Raw genomic sequence first — 22663 nt, forward strand, 5'->3', positions numbered from 1 at the left:
TCCCTCAACACTGTCCAACTGTTTACAAAGTCTGCATTACTATTACTATTAATCTTCTCATCACTCCTTATCACCCATCCCCTCCCACTTGTGACTGTATGGCTGTAACTTTGTTGCTTTATCCTTACGATCGAGTTTGACACCCTAAACGGGAGGCTCTATTTGGAAAAACTAAAGACTTCATTGACTGATTGAAGACTCAAACACCATCTAAAAAACTTTCCAAACCCTCTATGAACACCAGCCTAGCCAAAAACCAACCCTAAGATACTCCAATGGTCCATCTTCAATAACCCCTGGAACTGCCATTTTTTATAAAAACAAAGCATCATCATAAACGTTTCAGTAAAAAAGTGTCTTTGACTTAGAACTATTCGTTCAATGACCATTCAAAGTTACGACGGCAATTTAAAAAGTGACCTAGGACCGTTTTTCGCACTTTAGAATTAGAATTTAGAATTTTACCTTTATTGTCATTGCATTCCACGAATACAATGAAATTTGAAAGCTCCTCCAACACAGTGCCCCAAACACCACATCACAATCACGCTACAAGTATTAAAATAAAAATAATTAAAATAATAATATAATAATTAAAAACCTAGCCTAAAACCTATCTAAAACATTTAGTAAGTTAAATAGTTTAAAAATGCCACTGTATACATAGGACTAAATCACAAATGCACTGCTTGATTCAAGACAATTACTGCCTTGGAAAAGAAACTGTTTCTCAATCTATTAGTCCTCATTTTAAGACACCTATAACGCCTTCCTGATGGTAACAGTTCGAAGTATGAATGACCAGGATGAGAACGGTCTGTGGAGATTTTTAGTGCTCTAGAGAGGAGTCTGGTCTTCGCAATCTCTTCCAAAGAAGAAAGAGAGCGACCGATGATTTTTGGTGCTGTGTTTATAACTCTCTGGAGCATCTTCTTATCCACTACAGAGCATCCAGAATACCACACCATTACACAATATGCCAAAGTGCTCTTGATGGTAGAACGGTAACAAGTAACCAGCCACTTACAACCACTGCGGTGTCCCGATGGTCATATCGAATCCCACCAGGCTCAAGGCTGACTCAGCCTTCCATCCTTCCGAGGTGGGTAAAATGAGGACCCAAATTGTTGGGGGCAATGTGCTGACTCTGTAAACTACTTTGAGAGGGCTGTAAAGCATTATAAAGTGGTATATACCGTGTTTCTCATATAGTAAGGCCGGGTCTTTTTTTTTTTTTGAGCACCGAAAAAATGGCTAGGCTGTCTTTTCGGGGGTGACTTAATTCCCCCCCCCCCTTTGCATCTTTGGGCGGGCGGGTGGCGATGGCTTGGATGTTGACCTCGGCGTTGGTGGGGCACTTCGTATCGGGGTCAACGCAGGCAGCACCATATCCGGGTGTGCAACAAAAGTACTTCCTAATGGCAAGCCCCCCCCCCACCATTCCCCCCCCCCATTTCGCATGTTTTAATATAGGCCTTAATTTGGGGGGAGGGGCTTAATTTCATTTCATGACTATAAAACATGCTGGGACTTCCTATTGGGGGAGGCCGTATTGTTGGAGAAACAGGGTAGGTCTAAGTGCTATTGTTATGATCAAAATTCGTATACTTGGCAACGGATTCATATTTACAACGGCTGCAGCATCCCGGGGTCATTGGGTCACCGTTTGAGACCTTTTTGATAAGCAAAGTCCATGGGGAAGCCAGATTCACTTAACAACCCTGTGACTAACGTAACCACTGCAGCGATTCGCTTAACAAGTGTGACAAGAAAATAAAACGGGGCAAAACTCACTTAACAACCATCTTCCTTCCCAATGGAAATTTCCGGCTCAATTGTGGACATGTCAAGGATTAGCAATTCTAAATCAGTGTATCAGTGTGAGGGGAGCCGAATGTCAACTCAAAAATATTTCTCTGGTCTTTTAGTGTTGTCAGCAGAAAGGGAGTGAGGGAAGTAGTGCATTCCTTAAATGCTTCATAGATCATCTCTAGGCGGCCGGAGCTTTTGGCACGCAAGATTATTACTGGAGAGCATGATTGATGACTCTTGGCTATGGATGTGTCCCATTGGAGAATATACATCTGGGGGTGGCGGAAGACCAGAGTCAAGGGGGAGATGAAGGATGTGTCTCAGAGTCAGCTGCACCCAGGTAACGCCAACATGTTCACTCCTAATAAATGATTTTTTTTTAAACTCTGAGAGAGGCGGCTAGAGACTCATGATTTGAATGAGGGTGGATTGTCGGAGCCCCAACAGAGTGTTTCTGAAACTTGGGCAACTTCGGGATGTGTGGATTTAACCAGAGCTGAATGTTATATACAGGTAGTCCTGGGCTTACGACCACAACGGAGCCCAGAATTTGTGCTGCTAAGTGAGAAATGAGTTAAGTGAGTTTTGCCCCGTTTTACGACCTTTCTTGCCACCGTTGGGAAGTGAATCCACTAACAGCTCTTAAATTAGTGACACACGGTTGTGAAGTGAATCCGGTTTCCTCGTTGACTTTGCTTGTCAGAAGGTCGCAAAAGGGGATCACGTGATCCAGGGACACTGCAACCGTCCTAAATATGACCCAGTTGCCAAGCATCTGAATGTAAATCATGGGACCATGAGGATGCTGCAACGGTCATGTGAAAAAGGGCCACGAGTCACTTGTTTTCAGTGCCGTTGTAACTTCGAATGGTCGCTAAACAAACTGTTGTAATTCAAAGACTACCTGTACTGGATTCTTTCCACATGTCAGCCTCCAAGAATCCTCCTCCTGCTTGTCTTTCCAGCTGCCATAGAAACAGGGGGAGGGAAGAATAATTGGGCTTTGTGGGGAGAAGGGTGGAGGTTTAAGCTGGTGAAATGTAAAAGTTGGGATGTTTTCTTACTGCGCAGATATAGCCTCTTATCTCTCTACATGACATTATACACACCTCAGACTGGATGGCCAGTTTGAACTGTTGGGGGTGGGGACATGGGATAACTTTCTAAACGTGATTTTTTGCGCCTATTGCCTCAGATCTTGTATTCTTCTGATGCTACCACTTCAGATTCAGTAAAAGTCCTTTTCTCTATAAACCTGCGAACTTGTGGCACAGAGACATTTATGTGGGCACGCGAGCCCCAGCCAAACTTACCTGCACTGCGCATGCCTCCCAGCTGAATTTCGGCCCACTTGAGGCCATTTTCGCCCTCCCAGAGGCTCGAGGGAAGCCTCTGCAGCCTTGGGAGGCCGAAAAACGGGCCTTCTGGAAATACCGGAAGTGCTGAAACGGGCCCATTTTCAGCCTCCAGCGGCTCCAGAGGCTTCCCTCGAGCCTCTGGGAGGGCGAAAACGGTCTCCCCCGGGCTCCAGAGGCCCATCTGGAGGCTGAAAACGGGCACTTCTGGTATTTCCGAAAGGCCCGTTTTTCGGCATCCTGAGGCTTCCCTTGAGCCTCAGGGAGGGCGAAAACAGTCTCAAATGGGCCAAAAATCAGCTGGGAGGCATGCGCAGTGCAGGTAATGGGGGTGTTGCACACGCATGTGCAGGGGAGGTGGGGCACATTGCATTGTGGGTGGCAGCACACGCACACTTTCGGCATGCCACAACAAAAAGCAATTGCCATCAGTGCTCTATAACAATGGAGTCTTTCTTTCTTGGATTTTGAATGGAGATACACATCTGACTCCACATCTATGATTCCCTCCAGTTCAATAACATAATAAGAGGCCCACCCATTTCAGAATATACACAGGAATAATATACAGATCGTGTCACCAGGCCCAAGGTCCAGCCCCCTGGTTGTATGAAAATTTAACAGACTATTGAAGAATTTGGCTACAATACAGGCAACTCCTCATCTTACAACTTAATTGAGCCCGCAATTTCAGTCATAACTCATGCTCATAACTCAGCAGTCATTACGGTTTCTTCTGATGTGGAGACTCGGTAATCTGTTTTAAATACACCCTGAGGTGACGGTGACAGATTTCAAGCTAGGAAGGGAAACCCATTTGAACCTTTGTTATCCTATTTCTTAGCACTAAAATTACATCGGCACTGCAACTTTTTTCTTTCAGTTATGAAACGCTGTGTGCATGCTTCCAGACAAATTTTTTGCCTTGTGACTGCTGCCTCCCAGTCAGGGGAAAGATGAATCCCTATTAACAACATGGCAAAATGTGGTCCAAGCCAGGGGCGTCAAACTCGATTTCATGGAGGGCCGCATCAGGGTTGTGTTTGACCTGGGGGGGGATGTTGAGGGGGGGCATAGCCAGCTCCACATCCCTCACGGAGAATCCGTTTTCGGCCATTACGGCCTCCTGCGGCCCTCTGCCACTGAAAACCTGCCAGCCTCCCCAAGCTCTGATTCTGCTGGCAGGGGGTTGCAAGAGGCCATCGCGGCCGAAAATGGAACCCAGGCGGGCTGCATGTGGCCTCCCCGAGCCCCGTTTTTGCTGGCAAAGGCACCGCGGGCCAGTCCTTCACTGTTTCCAGGGCAAGCCCACAGGCCAGATCTAAGCACCCCGCAGGCCAAATCTGGCCCATGGGCCTTGAGTTTGACACCCCTGGTCTAAAGCGATACAATGGCTGGATGGCTTCACAGACGACTGAATGACCACCACAGCCAAAGAGGGTGCATAAATGGCTCCACACCGGCTTGGGAATGGGAACCGAGCACCCCAGGGGGCTCTTTTTGAGGCCCATGCTGATCAGCATTTTTAATTAACGATAGGAGGAAAGTGCTGAGGGGAGGATTATGAAATGCGAAGGTAACACAAATCTTGGAGTAGCGGCTAAGAGTACGGAAGGGTAAAAAAAACCAAAAAACTAGAGGCAGTTTGCTATAGTGGTGAAGGTGCCAGCCTAGAAACCAGGAGGCTGTGAGTTCGAGTCCCCACTTAAGTCATGAGAACCGGTTGGGAGACTTTGGGGCCAATCGCTGTCTCTCAGCCCAGTCTACCTCAACAGGGTTGTTGTTGTGGGGAAAATAGGAGGAAGAAGAAACGTTAAGTACGTTCATCACCCTGAGTTACTTATAAAGCAATGAAGGCAAGATTTTTTTAAAAAAATCAAATAAATAAATAAAATAGGGAACTGCGGGCCAGAAGGAAATGTAAGATTCTGCATCTAGGAAGGAAAAAAAAATGAAAAAGTGCCTTTTTATTTTTATTACATTTATTTGCCACCCATCTCAACCCCAAGGTGACTCTTGTGTGATATACAATGGAGCATTGGTTTTAATAGCAATACATGTGATCTGGATGTTGTTAACTGACAAGTTAAACATAAGCCAGTACACTGTGATGCAGCTACTACAAAGGAAAAAGCTGTCTTGAAGTTTATAAATGGGAACACAAAACCCAGATCATAGATGATAAGTGCTCTTCTGCCCTGATAACAGTTCAACACCTCTTCTCCCCTCATCATAGTTTAATTTACTTCTGCCCTGACCATAGTTCAACTCTAGTCTACTCTGCCCTGATCATCCATTCGGTTCAGTTCTGCCACCGCAATTCAAAAAGGACAATGAGAAATTAAGTGACCGTAAAGCAGTGTTCTCAAGATACTAGGGAGTCAGTAAGCAAACATCTAAAAACATTTAAAGAATCTGTGGCTAGCCTGTAAGGTTTATCTAAAGCCGTGTTTCTCCATCTCGGTCACTTTAGGATGTGAATTCTGGCAGTTGAAGCCCACCTGTTGCTGAGGTAGAAAAACATAGAAAGAGCTGTCACAGGAAGAAAGAATGGACCTATGAGGACATGTGTTGAGGCCAGAAGGAACTTCTTGACTGTAAAGTACTAGATATCACCCAGTGGAACAGCCTGCTACATAAGGAAGTAAGTTCTGCTTCACTGGCCTTCTCCACACCAAGGTTATCTGCGGGAGTGCTTGGCGTGTTCTATTGTCTTGACTATGAAGAAGCATGTCTCCCAAATATATTTGAGGCACAACTTCCTTGTTTTGAAACTGATCCATTGAGCTTCTGCATTCAGCCACCAATTGTTTGCTGATAATGATCTTTATAACGACTAACATTTTCCCTCCTTCCTTGTAAGGCACAACAGCACATAAAGTCCTATCTCTATATACGGTAGCAGTACTTGTACACCAGGATTTGAACCCATGGCCCCCCAAACTCTAAGACCTAGATAAGTAATGTGATATGTAATTAAACCCAAACTCTAGCCAGTCCAGGAAACTTTCCCAAAACTGAGGGATAACTGGAGTTTTGGAAGGTGACGTGCTGTTTGCCCGTATCATTTGATTTTATCCCACCTTTATTACTTTGTAAATAATTTAAAATGATCGATGTATCTATTGCTCCTTCTTTCTCTATTTTTCCCAACAGAGAATCACTCATACAATAGCGGTGAAGTGGGCTGGGCCGAGAATGATTCGCCCAAAGTCATCCAAGCTGGCTTTTATGCCTCAGGCAGGACTAGAACTCAGTCACCTGCTTTCTAGCCTGAAGCCTTTTAACCACTAGACCAAACTAGCTCTCTATTCTAAACCACCATGCCAGAGTTTCATTTCAAGCAGAGAATGCTGATCATTATTATGAACCGACGTGCTACTCTATCAGAAAGTACCAGAAGGAAACCCAGTTCCCACAATCACAGCGATGAAAATTTGCAAACTCTTTAAAACTATCCATGATCCACAGTGCTGTGATCTATAACGTGACCCGAGCTTCACCTAAGCTGTCATAATTGAGCTTCCAAAATGTAAACTTTCTTCTACTTCGGTCATTCTACTGATCTATTTGTGTGTTTAGGATCACTGGGTGACCTGGTTACATATTCTTTTCCAAACAGACACAGTGAAATGTTTGCTCACATGCTCAATAAGGGCATGACCCACTATACCGTTTGGGAGGACACTAACTTTTATTTGTTCCTTGTATCTCCACCTATTGATTCTGAACCAGTCGCTTATATCACATTTTGATTACATTCCAGATTATATAGATCTTTCTGTAAGGTTCAGAAACATTTCCTCGTCACTTGTAGGTTACTAAGAAGAAATGGAAATGGCAAGGATAGCTTAATAGGCCACCATGGTTTTAATTAATAACTACGTTTTGATAAAGGCACAATATACTGACGTACAGTTTGCTCAATCGTAATTTGGCTCAGCTAACAGACTACATTAAAACAGGCTATTAAAATGGTTTATAAATCACATACTCATCCAAGCAAACCCCATTATGGTTTAAAAGTTATATTAAGTATTACATGCTGTCAGAATCCGGTCTATTATGGTTTATTCATCAGAACTAAATTAAAAGTGATTGGTTGCAATGCATGAATATAATCAGGTTGCCTAATTGAGAATAGCATTTAGAGCAATTTGGAATTCTCAGCCGCACAAATTTAAATTATAATCTTGCAAACTTGCTGAAGGGGTTTTGCCCCATCGCTGTGCAACAGATGCCATATTCTATTGACCTTCCATTGCAACTCCAAAAGGAAAAGTGAATTTAATTATGTCCACCTAAGAGTAGTAAGGCTATTACAGTACAGGTAATCCTCGACTTACAACTATAATCAGGAACAGAATATCCATTGCTTAACAACATTGTTAAATGAGTCTTGCTCGATTTTACGACCTTTTTTTTTTTTAAACCATGACGGTTAAGCTAATCGCTAGAGTTGTTTAATGAATCCAGCTTTCCCTAAATTCGATTTTGCTTCTCAGAAACCATCTGGGAAGACCTCAAATGGTAATCACGTAACCCCAGGATGCTTCAACTATGGTTAAATACATGCTGGTTGCCATGCTCTTGGATTTTGATCACGTGACCTTGGGATGCTGCGACGGTTGTAAGCGTGAGGAACCGTCACTTAACAAACGGATGTTTAGTGGAGGACTCCATGTCCTCATTTAAAACTTTATATTGTGGAAAAGCATAGAGGTAAGTCCTCGACTTACACCAGTTGGTTTAGTGACCATTCAAAGTTACAACGGCACTGGAAAAAGTGATTTACGACCGTTTTTCATACTTACAACCGTTGCAGCATCTCCATAGTCACATGATCAACATTCACAGGCTTGGCCACTGGCTCATATTTATGACGGCTGAAGTGTCCCAGGGTCACCTTTTGCAGCCTTCTGACAAGCAAAATCAATAGGGCAACCAAACCATGTTGTTCACTGCAGTGATTCACTTCACAACCGTGGCGAGAAAGGTTGTAAAATGGGGCAAAACCCACTTAACAAGTATCTCACTTCGCAACAGAAATTTTGGGCTCAATCGTAGTCGTAAGTCAAGGACTTACCTGTACTCATCTCCTACATAAATGAACTCCGTGGCCTTAAGATAGGTGGACTTCAACTCCCAGAATTCCTCAGCCAGCCATGATTGAGCAACACCTGTCTAGCCATGCCTTCTCTTCTGTATCACTCATCCATATATATATATATATATTTTTCAATGCCTTCCAGTCAGTGTTGACTCCTGCGAACTGCTTGAACAAGTTCCTGCAGTTTTCTTGGCAACATTTTCGGAAGTAGTTTGCAACTGCCACTTTCTTCCTGGGGGCTGAGAAAGAATGATTTAGCCCAAGGTCACCCTTGCTGACTTTGTGCCTAAGACAGGACTAAAACTCATGGACTCCCAGTTTCTAGCCTGGTGTCTCAACCCTTATATCAAATTGTCCCTCCAGCTACCTTCCTCATTTGTCATCTCTGAAAGACGTCTAGCACCAGAAAAGCCAGGAGGGCCTTAATTCGAGTCTTGCAACACTTACTCATGTGTAAAAATCTCACATTCCTACTCAGAAGCAGCCTTGAGCAATCCTTGAGCTTAGTAGCCTTAGATACTCCCCGCAGGAAGACTTTTAGAGTAATCCTGATATATCTAGTAAGGATCTTGTAAGGGTGGCTGAAACATAAAAACAGACAAAATACTTCAAATTCCATCAAACGGTGGCATGTAAGTAATAAGAGGGTTCTTATTGCTTTCTCATTATTGCTATAAGAGTATTCTTACTATTCCCTCATGATTGCTATGGATATTTTTACTGGGAGGTGTTTTTTTTTAACCAATTACCCCTTCTAATGCTGGATGTTGCAGGAGACTCCAAAGTTAGTACAATGAAGCCCATACACATTGCTTTAATTTTAGAATCACACAACCCTCCATCTTTCCAGCCATATCTACTACATAATGCAGTTCCAAACTCTTCCACGTTAGACATGTCTCTCAAAATTCAAGAGCCTTAGGTTTAAAATCCCAGGTAAGCCAAGACAAATTGGTCTTCCAAATAGGATTTTCACAGTCGATAAAATGGGGTTGATCAATGCCATCCCAGTAAGGCTGCTGCAAGAATTCACGGCACTTGGTTGCTCAGGATCACTATTAAAGGAAAAGAGAAACCACTGAAGAAAATCACAGGCCATTAGCAAGGCTTGTACAAAAGCCAGCCTAGAACCACAATAATTCGCCTATCTCAAACACAACTCGTGGGATGCTTATCTTTTTCTTAACTAATCCACTAAGCTCCTCCTATGCCACAACTGCAAGAAACTCCGCTAGAACATGATGTAAATATTATTTTCCAGGTCTTGCACTGCATTATTATACCATCCTAGTTTTCCAGAACTCCCCCCACTTTGACCCCTTTTCTCGCCTCCCAATTCCATCTCATGATTCCCCCTCCCCAATTCTCCCCCATTTTTTTTTACTTTCCAGTCCTGATGACTTCAAGCCTTTCCTAAGACTTCTCCTCAGGGCTTGCCCACCTTAAAAACCAGCCCCCACTGGGCTTTGCTCCTTCCATCACTACCCCCCACAAGTCACCCCTCCTTCCAATCTCCCTCCCTTCACCCCAATAAACCTCCAGTCACCCCATAGCAACCTTCCCTCCCACCCACCCAACTACTGACCCAGATCCCTTCCCTGAAAAAGGGGAGGGGGGAGCAGCAGGCCTTGGGACCCCAGAAATACACAACTGGGGGGACTGGAGGGAGGCATATATTGGGGGGAGGGGGGAGGGGAGAGATCAAACGCAGCACAGCTGACTTACTATCCCTCGATACAGGCAGAAGGCATGTATGCCAAGCAACGTCCGGCTAAGATCCAAGGCGGGGAGGAGGAGGAGGGGCATCTGGCGATCAATTCCGGAGTCTAGAAGCATCCAATGGCCGGACTTGGCAATCCAGACCTTCTGATCCAGACCTTCTGATCCAGACCTGACTCCCCCATACCTTCTGATTAACCCCCCACCCCAGCCAGCCCCCCCCCCCCATTCTTAGGGAATGATGGGAGTTGAAGTCCAAACTTCCACCCACCCCCGCCCGGCTTTTACTTACGTGGCTGCGTGCCCCGCTTTTGGGGGTGGGGGTGGCTGGGGGTGGGTAGCCGGTTTCGGGGCTCCTGGAGACCCCCCTGGTCCGTTCACCCCCCGCGCTTCCAGAGCCAGGCCATGGCGGAGCCGGCTTCAGAGATGCGCGGATGGAGGAGGAGAAGCCGGGAGCTCAGAGCCGGTTGGGAGGGGGGGAGAGAGAGAGACAGGCTTAGATGCTGCTCCAGCGCTTGGGCGGCGGTGGCCTCATCCCGGCGTGGGCCACTTCCTCGGGTGGCTCCGCCGAGCGGCAGGAAACGTAGCGTCGTGAGGGAGGGGGGCTCTGACGGGCAGCGACGGCCGCCAATAGCGACGGCGTCTCCTTCCTCTTCCTCAGTATGTCCCCACCCCGTGACCAGCGTCTCTCTGGCTCTCTGTCTCTCTCTTCCCCCACTCCCACCCCGCCCGCGGCTGTTCCTGCGGGTGGTGCGCTCCTTCCCCCCGCCGTCCCCTCCGGGTTCTTCTTCATTCAATCACTCGTTTGCTTTTCATTCACGCCGGGCTGTTTCCTTTACCTCCCCTCCCACCCTCCTCCTCATCCTCCTCCTCCTCTCAGCCACCTCAGTTCCAGCGGGTCCACCTTCACCGGTCCGAAAAAGGCGGGGGGAGGTGAAAGCGGGCAAGGGAGACACGCGGGGATGTTGGGGGAGCTCCGACGTTCCCAGGCGGACACGCCCGAGAGATCCTTCTTCCCATCGCCGGGGTTCAGCCGGGGATCGCCGCCCGGCTGGATCAGATGCTGTGCTGGGAGCTAAAGCCGCTCTCGGCAGCGCCATCCTTGCTGCAAGATCCGAAGGCAGCTTTTTTTAATAATAATAATAATAATAATTAAAAAAATAAATAAAATAATAATAATAATAATAATAATAATAATAATAATAATAATAATAATAATAATAATAATAATAATAATAATAGTCATAATAATAGTAATAATAGTAATAGTAAAATGTTAGGAATATAAGTCACCAAACAGCTATTTGGGTTAGAAATATATAATCCAGGATAAACATTTTAAAACTGTTATCTTTAAGAAAATGCAAAACTGTAATTAGGTGTGGTTTTGCAAACGGCCATAAGATGGAGCCAGAAACCTGGGTTGTTTAGTTTTTAGTTTGAGTCTCAGAAGAGAGTGTATCTCTGTTTCCATCTGTTGGAAAGTATTGCCGTTGCTCCATTTCTTCTAATTGACTGATATTACTGGAATTTAATGTAAGTCTGATACTGAACTGTTTTTTGACACTGGACTTTGTTACTGGATTATCCCTGGATTGAAAAACTGACTGATTTACCTGTGAATGACTTTTGGACTGTTTATCTTGAATTTTGCTTAAACTTTCTGGAAATAAAAACCTACATTTACTGTACAGTGTATCTGTGTACTGTGTGTGTATTATTCAAACACTACTCTCTATACGTCTCCCTGTATGTGTTCATTCTCCTAACCGGAAATTACCTCAACAACAACAACAACAATAATAATAGTTATTATTCACAAAAAACAACAGTGTACACAGCAAACGAGATAACTATGCTGGGTTTCCTATCACAAATCACTAGTCGAACACTTCCCTATTATTACTATTATTATTATGACAGTATACACAGCAGACGAGATAACCATGCTGTGTATACTGTAATAATAATAATAATAATAATAATAATAATAATAATAATAATAATAATAATAATAATAATAATTAATAATTAATAATTAATAATAATTGTTCAATTATTATTATTGTTGTTGCTATTATTGTTGTTATTGTTATTATTATTATAATACACAAACATGACAGTATATACAGCAACCAGATAACCATGCTGGGTTTCGTATCACAAATCTGGTGCATGCTGGTGCCTCACTCCCTCCTCCAACCGTTCTCCATAATCATCTTAGTTGCTCTTCTTTGCATTTTTTCCAAAGTCTCAACATCTTTTGTTTTATAACGTGGCAACCAAAACATGTAAATGTAGCACTGCAGGTGTGGTCTTACTTAGGATTTATAAAGCACTACTATTACTTCACATGATCTTGATTCTATCCCTCTGTTCATGCAACCTAGGATTGCATTGGCTTTTTTGGCTTCTGCCGCACACATTTACTGCTAATCCTTGATGCCAGAATGTTGCAGCATTCTGGTTACATCACAATTCTATAGCATGATAAATGCTGTGGCTACTGGAATTTCTTTCTCCCAATAGGTCAAGCTTTGAATTACTTGGAAAATCAGTGACTTGGGTTGCTTTGTTTTAGAGCAGGGAGATGGGATTGGATTTTTCAAGATAAATTCTAGAGAACAAGGGAGGACATAATTGACCAGAAGTAACGAATGGCAAACCAGTCATAAGTGTGCTGGTTAGACAGTATATAGTTAGTTTAGAAATGAAAGCTGCCCCCTCAAGGATGCTGGTTAGATTTAGACAGTATATAGTTTAGGAATGAGAGCTTCCCCCTTAATGAGGTATTAACTACATTTCATGGGAAATGTAGTTAATACCTCATGGGAGATGTAGTTCATGTCACGTGGTCATATCTGTAATCCTGATTGGTCACTGAATTGTTCTCTGGTTGGGCTGGGAGAGATTTTTGGGCATTCGGACCCAGGGGTGGGTTCCGACAGGGTTAACTACCAGTTCGGTGATTTACGAGATTTACTACGATGTGCTTCCCTGCACCCTGCCGGCGCGTGCCTGTAAATCATCATCAGCACGCTGCGTGAAGAGAAGCAGCCTTTGAAAAAGCCCTTTTTTTCCTGCTTTTTTAACTGCAGCTGTGCCTCGTACAGCAGCTGAAGTTGAAAACGCAGGAAATAAAGGTCAGGTAAGAGCCCAGGTGGATGAGTGGGCAAAAACATCAGCAGACATAGAAACGGTTCTATGTCTGCTGCTCTTCAGAGCTACCGGCTCTACAGAGGTGGACAGAACCGGTAGAAACCCACCCCCAAAGCACCCCCCAAAGCAATTAATCCAGGCTGCGCAGGAACACAAGGCTGTGCACCGCCTACATGGCCCACGGGAACACAAGGCTTACATCGCTTGCATTGCAAACAACACAAGGTAGTGAGAGGAGGGGGGAAAGGGTGGAGGAGGGAACTTGCCCCACTCATCTTGTGCACCCGGCCTGGCCACCGAGCTGCTTCTTTCTGCTTCTTTCTTCTGCTTTTGGCTGCACGCAAGGAAAGCAGCAAAAGTCTTTCTTTCTCTCCTCAAACTCTGCCAGAAATGAGTTTTTGGGACCCTGCAAGGCATCCTTCTCCAAGAGGCTGCGTTGGCGCAACAAGTCTCACAAAGACTCATTTCTAGCAGAGTTTGGGGGAGAGAAAGAAAGACTTCTGCTTCTTCTGATGCTTTCCTTGCATGAAGCCAAAAGTCTCTCTCTCTCTCTCTCCCCCCGAGAACGGAGCTGGAGATGGTATTCTGTGATCCGAAATAAAGAATGATCGATCGGTAGGAAAATAGGGTGGGGAATTTTCCTGAAGACTTTTGGGGGGTTTTTCCCAGGGTCTCTGGTCCGCGGGATTTAAAATTATGAGTTTGGTGGTCCCTGAGGTCCAAAAGGTTGGCGACCCCTGCCATAGACAGTCTGCCCATTGAAAAACGTGGAGGACCAGGGAGGAGACAGACCTTCCTGGGGGAAAAAAATCTTTTTATGTGATTGCTAAGAGAGGATAACAATTTGATGCGGCATAATCCATCAATCAATGCTGGTTACTCACAGTATTGTTTCTAGCAGCTTTGGAAGGTTTCTGTCCATTTTAATATAGAGATCATACCACCATTTCTCAACCTTGACAACCTGAAGAGCACCAGAGTAACAGAGTTGGAAGGGACCTTGGAAATATTCTAGTCCAACCTCCTGTTCAGGCACGAAATCCTATACCATTTCAGGTGTCCAATCTCTTCTTGAAAACTTCCAGTGGATGGAGCATCCACAACTTCTGAAGACTGCTATCTCAGGGGTGGGATTCTACCAGTGCACACCTATTCGCTAGAACCGGTTGTTAACACTCTAAGCAGTTCAGAGAACCAGTTGTTAGAAGAAATTACTGGCCTAATCCTGTAAGGAAGGCAGGAAGGAAACATTCTGGTGTTACTTACAGAAACTGCCTCTCTATTAACCCTTATTACATTCTTGGCAGGACTAGACTTCCTGTCTCTAGAACTTCTCTGGAGTTTTTCCCCCCTCCTTTGCCGGTACTTTGCTTGTGTGGAGTGACCATTCAAAGTTACAATGGCACTGAAAAAAGTGACTTATGATCATTTTTCACACTTACGACTGTTGCAGCATCCCCACAATCCATGAGAGGCCAGGCGAGGAGATGCGCGCCTCGATGTGAGTGATGTTGAGTTGGCTACGCCCAGCCAATAACATGACCACCAAGCCACACTCACTACCTAAGCCACACCCACAGAACCGGTTGTTGAAAAATTTGAATCCCACCCCTGCTGCTATCATGTCTCGCCTAGTCTTTCTTTTCATTAAACTAGACATATGCACTTCCAGCAACCGCTCTGCATATGTTTTACCTCCAGTCCCCTAATCATCTTGATTGTCCTTCTCTGAACTCTTTCTAGAGTCTCAACATCTTTTTTATCGTGCGGTGACCAAAATTGGGTATGGTCTTACTAAGGCTTTTGTTGTGGTTCTTGTGCAGACGGCAACGGAATCGGACAGTGGGGAAGAACAGGGACCAGTCAGGGAGTCTGGAGAAGGTCCTGCATCCGATGCAGAGATGGGGCCAGGACCATCTGGGAGTGGGGTGCTGACTTCGGAGCCTGGCAGCAGCGAGGCAGAGGACCCGGGAGAGCCTGTTCCCAGTGTGCGTATGCACAGAGCTGCTAGAAGGCAAGAGCAACTGAAACAAAAGGGGCGACACGAGAGTAAGGCTGGGAGGTGATTGCCCCTCCCATAAGGTATAAAGGTCAGGCCAAGATGACAAAACCTTTGCAGGAAGCAAAGTAGTTCGATCAGTTCAGAGTCATTCTTGAAGCTCTTTGTACTTCGGTTGGGTTTTTTTGTACTTCGGTTGGTTTCTTTTCTAGTTCATTTGATACTTCTGTTTTTGGCAGCATTTCACAGAGCTGAAAGGTGTGTGTTTATTCTTGAGATCAATTGCGTGTGGGAATGAAAACAATTCCCAGCATTGCAATAAAATAAGTCTTGCTTTTAAAATAAGTGTGTGCGTAATTATGGTTTAGGAAGCTGTGTCAGAAACAGCTTTATAGATTATATTAGTATCTCCTTTGTTCTTGATTGTATCTCTCAATGCAATTTAGGATTGCATTGTCTTTTTTTGGGGTGCCGCCTCACCCTGTTGGTTTTAAGACAATGGTGTAATTGCCAGGGTCAGGATTACCTGTATTGGCTTCTTATTGGTATTCATTGGCTTTCTAGATTAACCAGCATGCATCAATAATAATGGTTCATGTTAAACCATTCTTGAACATCTGGCATCTCTCTTTTCACGTAGGTGTCTATAATGTCTATTGGGTGATCCTAAGTGTTTTTTGGCAGCATATGAAATGAAGGAACTTATGTAATAGTTTGCACACTTTGTTAAGTCTTTTTTCTCCTACACTGATCTATAGACTGATCTCATTTTATGTATTGGCCCCCGTGCCGTGGTGCAGGAGGCTGACTAGGCCACGCCCACCATGGCCACGCCCACCAGCAACCAGGTAGAGAACCGGTTGCTAAATCTTTTGAAGCCCATCCCTGCCTGGTTCGTATTATCGTATGTGGTGGACATGCCCCAAAGCAAAGCAAATAATGGACAAAAATACATCCATGGCTGGAAAAAATGGTAAAGCAACCTATTGATTTAAAACCCGAAATATTTTTAGTGGCATGTTACCAGATAAGTACAACAAGGGGAATACATGTTTGATTTGACATGTATCGACTGCCGCCAGAATTGTATTTGCACAATGAAAATATGAAGAGATCCCTACAGATGAAAATGTGATTAAAATACTAGAATGTGCAGAAAAGGATAGATGAACACTAACAATTAAGGAAAAGGAAGACACTGAGCATTTTTTGACTTGGGACTTATTTTATCGAGCTGACAAAAACAGAAATTAGAAACATGGAAGTATAAGGAACAATGAAAAAAGGGAGGCTTGTTAAAATGGATAAGCAAATATCAATATTATTATTATGGTCATTATGATAGAATGAATATCAATATAATGAATATTGTTGATTATCTTTGATTATCTCCTAAAATTATTTGCACCCAGACAACACATTGTTTAAACCAAAAATGGAATTTTTATATGTTATAAAATCAAAAACTTTATGTTAAAAAAAAAGAATTCAGAATAGAATAGAATAGAATAGAATAGAATAACAGAGTTGGAAGGGACCTTGGAGGTCATCTAGTCCACCCCCCTGCTGAGGCAGGAAACCCTACACCATATCAGACATCTAGTGACTACAGGTAGTCCTCAACTTACAACATCTCGTTGAGTGACCATTTGGAGTTACAAAGGCCTCCCCCAAAAGGTGGCTTAGGACCGTTTTTCATACTTATGACAATTGCAGCATCCCCCACCATCATGTGGTCAAAATTCTGAGGCCATTTATGATGGTTGCATGTCCCAAGGTCATGGGAATCACCTTTTGAGACCTTCCCCACAGTCAACGGGGAAGCCAGTTTCACTTAACAACTGTGTTACTAACTTATCAACTGCAATGATTCACTTAACAACTGGGGCAAGAAAGGCCGTAAAAAGAGGCAAAACTCACTTAACTAATATCTTACTTAGCAACAGAAATTTTGGCTCAATTTTGGTCATGTCGAGGACTGCCGGAACAAGGTAGCCAGGTTCTTATCTAGAAATTCTTTTCCACTTCCTTCTGTACCATAATCACTTCCTAATTTTAAATATACCTTAAATGTATCTGCAACATGTTCCAGAATTTACACTCAGCCTATCTAGCATCAGTTTCTTATCTCTTCTATCTTCTTCATAAAACTTCAACATTCTTGGTCAGCTTTTGGTTTCTGAGTCCTTTTTTTTTTTTAGCTTCCTTAGCTGTTTTTCCACATAACACATTGAACTCCAAATGAGCCAGCCACATTTTACCCAGGATGTTGCGTGAATTCTACCGATATGGTTAGTTTATGATTCAATGGGTTAGGCGAGTCCAAAAATTTGACTTAATGCATAAATATAGCCAGGATAAAGGTAGCTGTGGATAAGCAGGTAACTGGTGCAACCGCTGCCATTATCTAATTTACTCTTTTAAACAATTTTGAAAAAAAAAAATAAATCATAACCTATTTCAGAGATATTACCTTACCTAAACAGGCAAACAGATCCATCACCAGCGAGCAACAGGACAATGGAAACAGGACCAATAGTCCGTTTCCTAATAGTTTCCCCACGATTTAGCTTTACAAAAGAAGCTGTGGTTGTAACTTAATTAATTCCTTGTGAAATGGATCTATTTAAACGTCACCAAACCAGTTTAGTTGATTGGTGTTTCACAGGGGTTGGATTCAATTTTTTTAACAACCGGTTCTGTGGGCATGGCTTAGGTGGTGGGCATGGCTTGGGGATCATGTTATTGGCTGGGCGTGGCCAATTCAACATCAATCACATCGAGGCATGCATTTCCTCGCCTGGCCTCTCATGACTGTGGGGATGCTGCAACAGTCGTAAGTGTGAAAAACGGTCATGTCACTTTTTTCAGTGCCATTGTAACTTTGAATGGTCACTCCACACAAGCAAAGTACCAGCAAAGGAGGGGGGGGAAAACTGCAGAGACATTCCTGAGACAGGAAGTCTAGTCCTGCCAAGAACGTAATAAGGGTTAACGGAGAGGCAGATTCTGTAAGCAACACCAGAATGTTTCCTTCCTGCCTTCCTTACAGGATTAGGCCAGTAATTTCTTTTAACAACCGGTTCTCCGAACTGCTTAGAATGTTAACAATCGGTTCTAGCGAATAGGTGCGAACTGGTAGAATCCCACCCCTGGTGTTTCATCTATAATAAGTTTAATTTATTCTTCCAAAACAGAGGTTTTAAGCACAACCAATTTCTGCATTGGATAGTTGCAGAGAATCGTTTTCTACTGTTTAGTTTGCCAAAGTCAACTGTTATGCATGTTCACATGAGAATAAAATTTACATTTAGTGGGCACCTGACTGAATCTTTTTTTTGTCTAGAGCAGGGGTATCAAACTCAATTTCATTGTGGCCCGTATCAGGGTTGTGTTTGACTTCACCGGGCTGGGATGGGCGTAGCTGGGGTGGGCGTGGCCAGCTCGATGTCACTCATGTTGGGGGTGCCTGTGGGGCCCCCGAACGCTTTGCCAGTAAAAATGGACTCCCAAGTTCCATTTTCGGTTGCAGTGGCCTCCTGCAACCCTCTGCCGGGGAAAATGGAGCTCACGCAGCCCGCCCAAGCTCCGTTTTTCCTGGCAGAGGCACCGTGGGCTGGCCCTTCACCATTTCCATGGCAGCCCTGGGTCTAAGCACCCCATGGGCCAGATCCACCGCAAGGGCCTTGAGTTTAACACCCCTGGTCTAGATTGTTAATATTTCTGTATATCTATTGAAAACATCTTTATACTCCTTTCCACTGAAAAAGATCACAATTGAAACTGCTTTTTAAAGCAGCATAAAATGTACATTGAAACACAGATTGTTAATCTTTTTGAACCATGGACTGCCTTTGAAAGTTTGGTGAAATTTATAGACCTTTCTTAGAAAAATACATTTGTATGTATCATACAAAATACGTAGATGTAGACTGTACTACACAGAAAGCAACTATGGTCAAATATGGGTGGCTATGTGTTTTAAATAAAATAAAATAATAAATACAGTTTCCATATCAAAAATACTTCGTAATACAGTAATATAAATGCTTATTAATCTATTAAATCAATTAAAAGACAATGTCCTTTTTAGGGAATAATGATTTTAAGCAGTGTGATTTCTGGAAGTCAATATTTTTGGATTCGGGGGGTGGGGGCTACACATTACTTTGTACTTGAATGAAAAACTAAACTTTACTTGAAGGACAATGAAATAATGAAAATAAAGTATTTTATTTATATTTAATGAACATAAAGTGGTATTTTATTTCTCAGGTCTCTTCCAACTCTGTTCTATATTCTATATTCTGCATTCATCACAGGCACGAACTCTTCTGAAATCTGTTCACATATCACTAAGTGGATCCATGATTCCTAGGTTAAAAAACCCTGAATGAAAGCATTCTTCAAAATGAAAAAAGTCTTCTACAGTCACGACATAAAGCTTAAGGTTGAAAATCAGGCTTGTCAGATGTTACATATTTTCCATCCTGCTCTTCGGAGTAGAGAGTTGGTCTCTACTCAGAAAGCCACTTGAAGAGATTAGAAGCATTAGAAATGTGGTTTTACAGATGGCTGTTGCATATAAGTTGGGTTGACAAAATCTGAAATGAGGTGATAAGCCTCCTGGGAAAGGCAAGGGAGATCATCGAAACCATAAAAAAGCGGAAGAATGTTTTGGACATGTGATGTGGCACCCAGAAAAATATGACATACTTCGCTTCATCCTTCAGGGAAAGATTGAAGGAAAACGAGGTCCAGGAAGAAGACCTTAGTAAGACCACACCTAGAGTACTGCACCCAGTTGTTGTCACCACATTATAAAAAAGATGTTGAGACTCTAGAAAAAGCACAAAGAAGAGCAACCAGGATGATTAGGGGACTGGAGACGAAACATATGAATAATGGTTACAGGAACTGGGCATGGCTAGTCTAGTGAAGAGAAGGACCAGGGGAGACATGATAGAGATCTTCCAATATTTAAGGGGCTGCCACAGAGAGGAGGGGATCAAGCTATTCTCCAAAGCACCCAAAGGCCAGACAAGGAATAATGGATGGAAACTGAACAAGGAGAGATTTAACCTGGAGATAAGAAGAGACTTTCTGACAGGGAGAACAATCAACCAATCAACCGAAGTTGTGGGAGCGTCATCACTTGAGACCTTTAAGAAGAGATTGGACTGCCATTTGTCAGAAATGGTGTAGGATCTCCCACTTGGGCGGGGGGAGGGGGGTGAACTAGATGACCTATAAGGTCTCTTCCAACTCTGATTATCTGTTATCTGTTAAGAAGAAGAACATCATGGCTTCAAATCTGATTTGGACAAAACTCTGCAGCACTTTTTCACGCGGCTGTTGATAAAAATAGGGTCGCCAACATGATCGTCAACGTATGAGGATGGATATGGCACAAGAAGAATCATCTTTATTTGGAACAGCTTTTACCACATTCCAACATTTGCCTCTCCCAGATCCTTGGGAAGGGCTCAATGGGTGAATCAAAAAGGCTAAATCCAGTTTCAACATTTGGCTGGCTGTGTAATGAACCCTAATAACTTGTCTGTAGGTTGAGACTCTAGAACAGTGGTTCCCAAACTTTTTAAGTCCACCGCCCCCTTGGTGCTACAAACTCATCCTCAGTGCCCCCCACCCAGGGGAGGGATTCAAACTTCTGTGGGTGTGGCTTAATTTGAGGGTGTGGCTTGCTGGTCACATGACTGGGTGGGCGTGGCCAGGTGACCGGCAAACCAAATACAAGTGGTCCTCACTTAATGGCCCATTGTTTAGCAAGTGTTCTAATTTATGACTGGCCTCCCCAGAGCTACTTGACCTGTTTTTGGAGTTTTGACAGCTTTAGATCAGGGTCTAAATCCCACCTCTGCCTGTGTGTGTGAGAGAGAGGGAGAAAGAGAGGTTGGATCAGATTTCTCTCTCTCTCTCTCTCTCTCTCTGTCACCAACACCAGAAAGCCACCGTCAGTCAAAATTCATATTAGTGGTCTCCGGGATTTAAAATTATGAGTTTGGTGCAGGGGTGGTATTCAGCAGGTTCTGACCAGTTCTGGAGAACCGGTAGCAGAAATTTTGAGTAGTTCAGAATTTTGAGTAGTTCCCCTGCCCCTCCCACAAAGCCACGTCCACAGAACCAGTAGTAAAAAAAATTTGAATCCCACCACTGGTTTGGTGGTTCCTGAGGTCCAAAAATTTGGCGACACCTGATCTAAAGGGGTGAGCCTGAGAGAGGAAAAGAGAGAGAGAAAAGAAAGAGAGAGGAAAATAAGAAAGAGAAAAGGGAAAGAAAGAAAAAGGGACAGACAAAGAAGGGGGATGGAAGGAAGGGACAGAAAGAAAAAGAAATAAAGAAGGAGGGAGGGAGGAGAAAGATAATGAGATATCTATTCTAGTCCAATCACCTGCTCCAGCAGGGTTAGAAGGGAGTGTGTTAGGAATGTAAGTCACCTAACAGTTGGGTTGGAAATATATAAACCAGGATAGACATTTAATACTGTCTCTTTAAGGGAATGCTAAAAATTGTAATTGGGTGTGGTTCCTCAAATGGCCATAAGATGGAGCTGGAAACCTGGTTTCCCAGAGAGTGTTGCTAGTTGCTAGTTGGTCAATGTTCTGTTGTTGGTAGTTGCTTGTTGGATGTTTTTGGTTCCTGCATTTTTCCCTATTGACTGTTGCTGATCGTAGTTCTTCTTGGATTTGATGTGAGTCTATTTACTGAACTGTTTATGTTACTGGACTTTGATTTGGATTATCCCTGGACTGAATACTGACTGCTTTAACCATGTATGACTTGGACTGCTTGTTGGACTTTGCTTAACCGTTTACTGGAAGTAAAAACCTACATTTTACTATACAGTGTATCTGTGTGCTGGTTGTGTGTTATTCCTCACCACTCTCACTACGTCTCCCTGTGTGCACTCATTCTCCTAACGGGGAATTACCTCAACAGAGTGTGTGTGTGTTATCCTTGTAATTTATCAGTACATTTTGGTTTTGCCTTCTTCAGAATTGGCACTGTAATACATTGGGGAAAAGTAATTTTTAGGGTGGAGATCTGCTCCAATGGATCCTGTTTAAAGCCTCAACAAAATGTGAGAACTTCCTGATAGTCTTGACCATGTTTCGTCCACAAAACTTTTAATAGAAGCCAAAGAGGTTTCAATGTGCTGGCAAAGATGTTTTAATGTGGAAAAGGGCCTCAGTCTAAACTAGGCCTCATTCAATCTGATGCATCAGGTCTCTCTCTCTTTCTTTCTCTCTCTCTCTCTCCCTCCCTCCCTCCTTCCCTCCCTCCCTTCCAGACTGACTTTGCTCTACTTTCCTGATGTGCCTGTGGGGCCGGTGCTTCGAACATGAATGGATGGATGGATAGATAAATAGTTAGAGAGAGAGGGTGGGGGAGAGGCAGGCAGACAGGCAGGCAGGCAGACAGGCAGGCAGGTGGTAGGCAGGCAGGCAGGCAGGCAGACCTTTTGGATGAATATATGGATAGATAGGT

At 43.6% G+C, this 22663-nt stretch overlaps 1 protein-coding gene across 5 annotated transcripts in view; it reads right to left on the reverse strand.

The window, feature by feature from the left end:
• The window catches only part of AGPAT1 (1-acylglycerol-3-phosphate O-acyltransferase 1), a 63008-nt gene extending 45315 nt beyond the window's left edge, over positions 1–17693 (reverse strand). The window contains exons 1-2 of one of the 5 annotated variants that reach the window (XM_087953322.1): positions 10289–10679; positions 8254–9332 (exon numbers count right to left, since the gene is read on the reverse strand). In XM_087953322.1, the coding sequence (XP_087809448.1) occupies positions 8254–8263 (10 nt within the window). In that variant the 5' untranslated portion in view covers positions 8264–9332; positions 10289–10679. Of the gene's footprint in view, positions 1–8253; positions 9333–10284; positions 10680–17632 lie in introns of those variants that run through there. The other 4 variants (XM_087953321.1, XM_087953320.1, XM_026686859.2 and 1 more) reach the window with 4 other exon arrangements.
• Positions 17694–22663: the final 4970 nt, after the last annotated feature.

This window comes from Notechis scutatus, chromosome 2, assembly GCF_049901735.1.
Source record: "Notechis scutatus isolate UNSWTSFEM ecotype Mainland chromosome 2, rNotScu1.2, whole genome shotgun sequence".
Taxonomy (NCBI): domain Eukaryota; kingdom Metazoa; phylum Chordata; class Lepidosauria; order Squamata; family Elapidae; genus Notechis; species Notechis scutatus.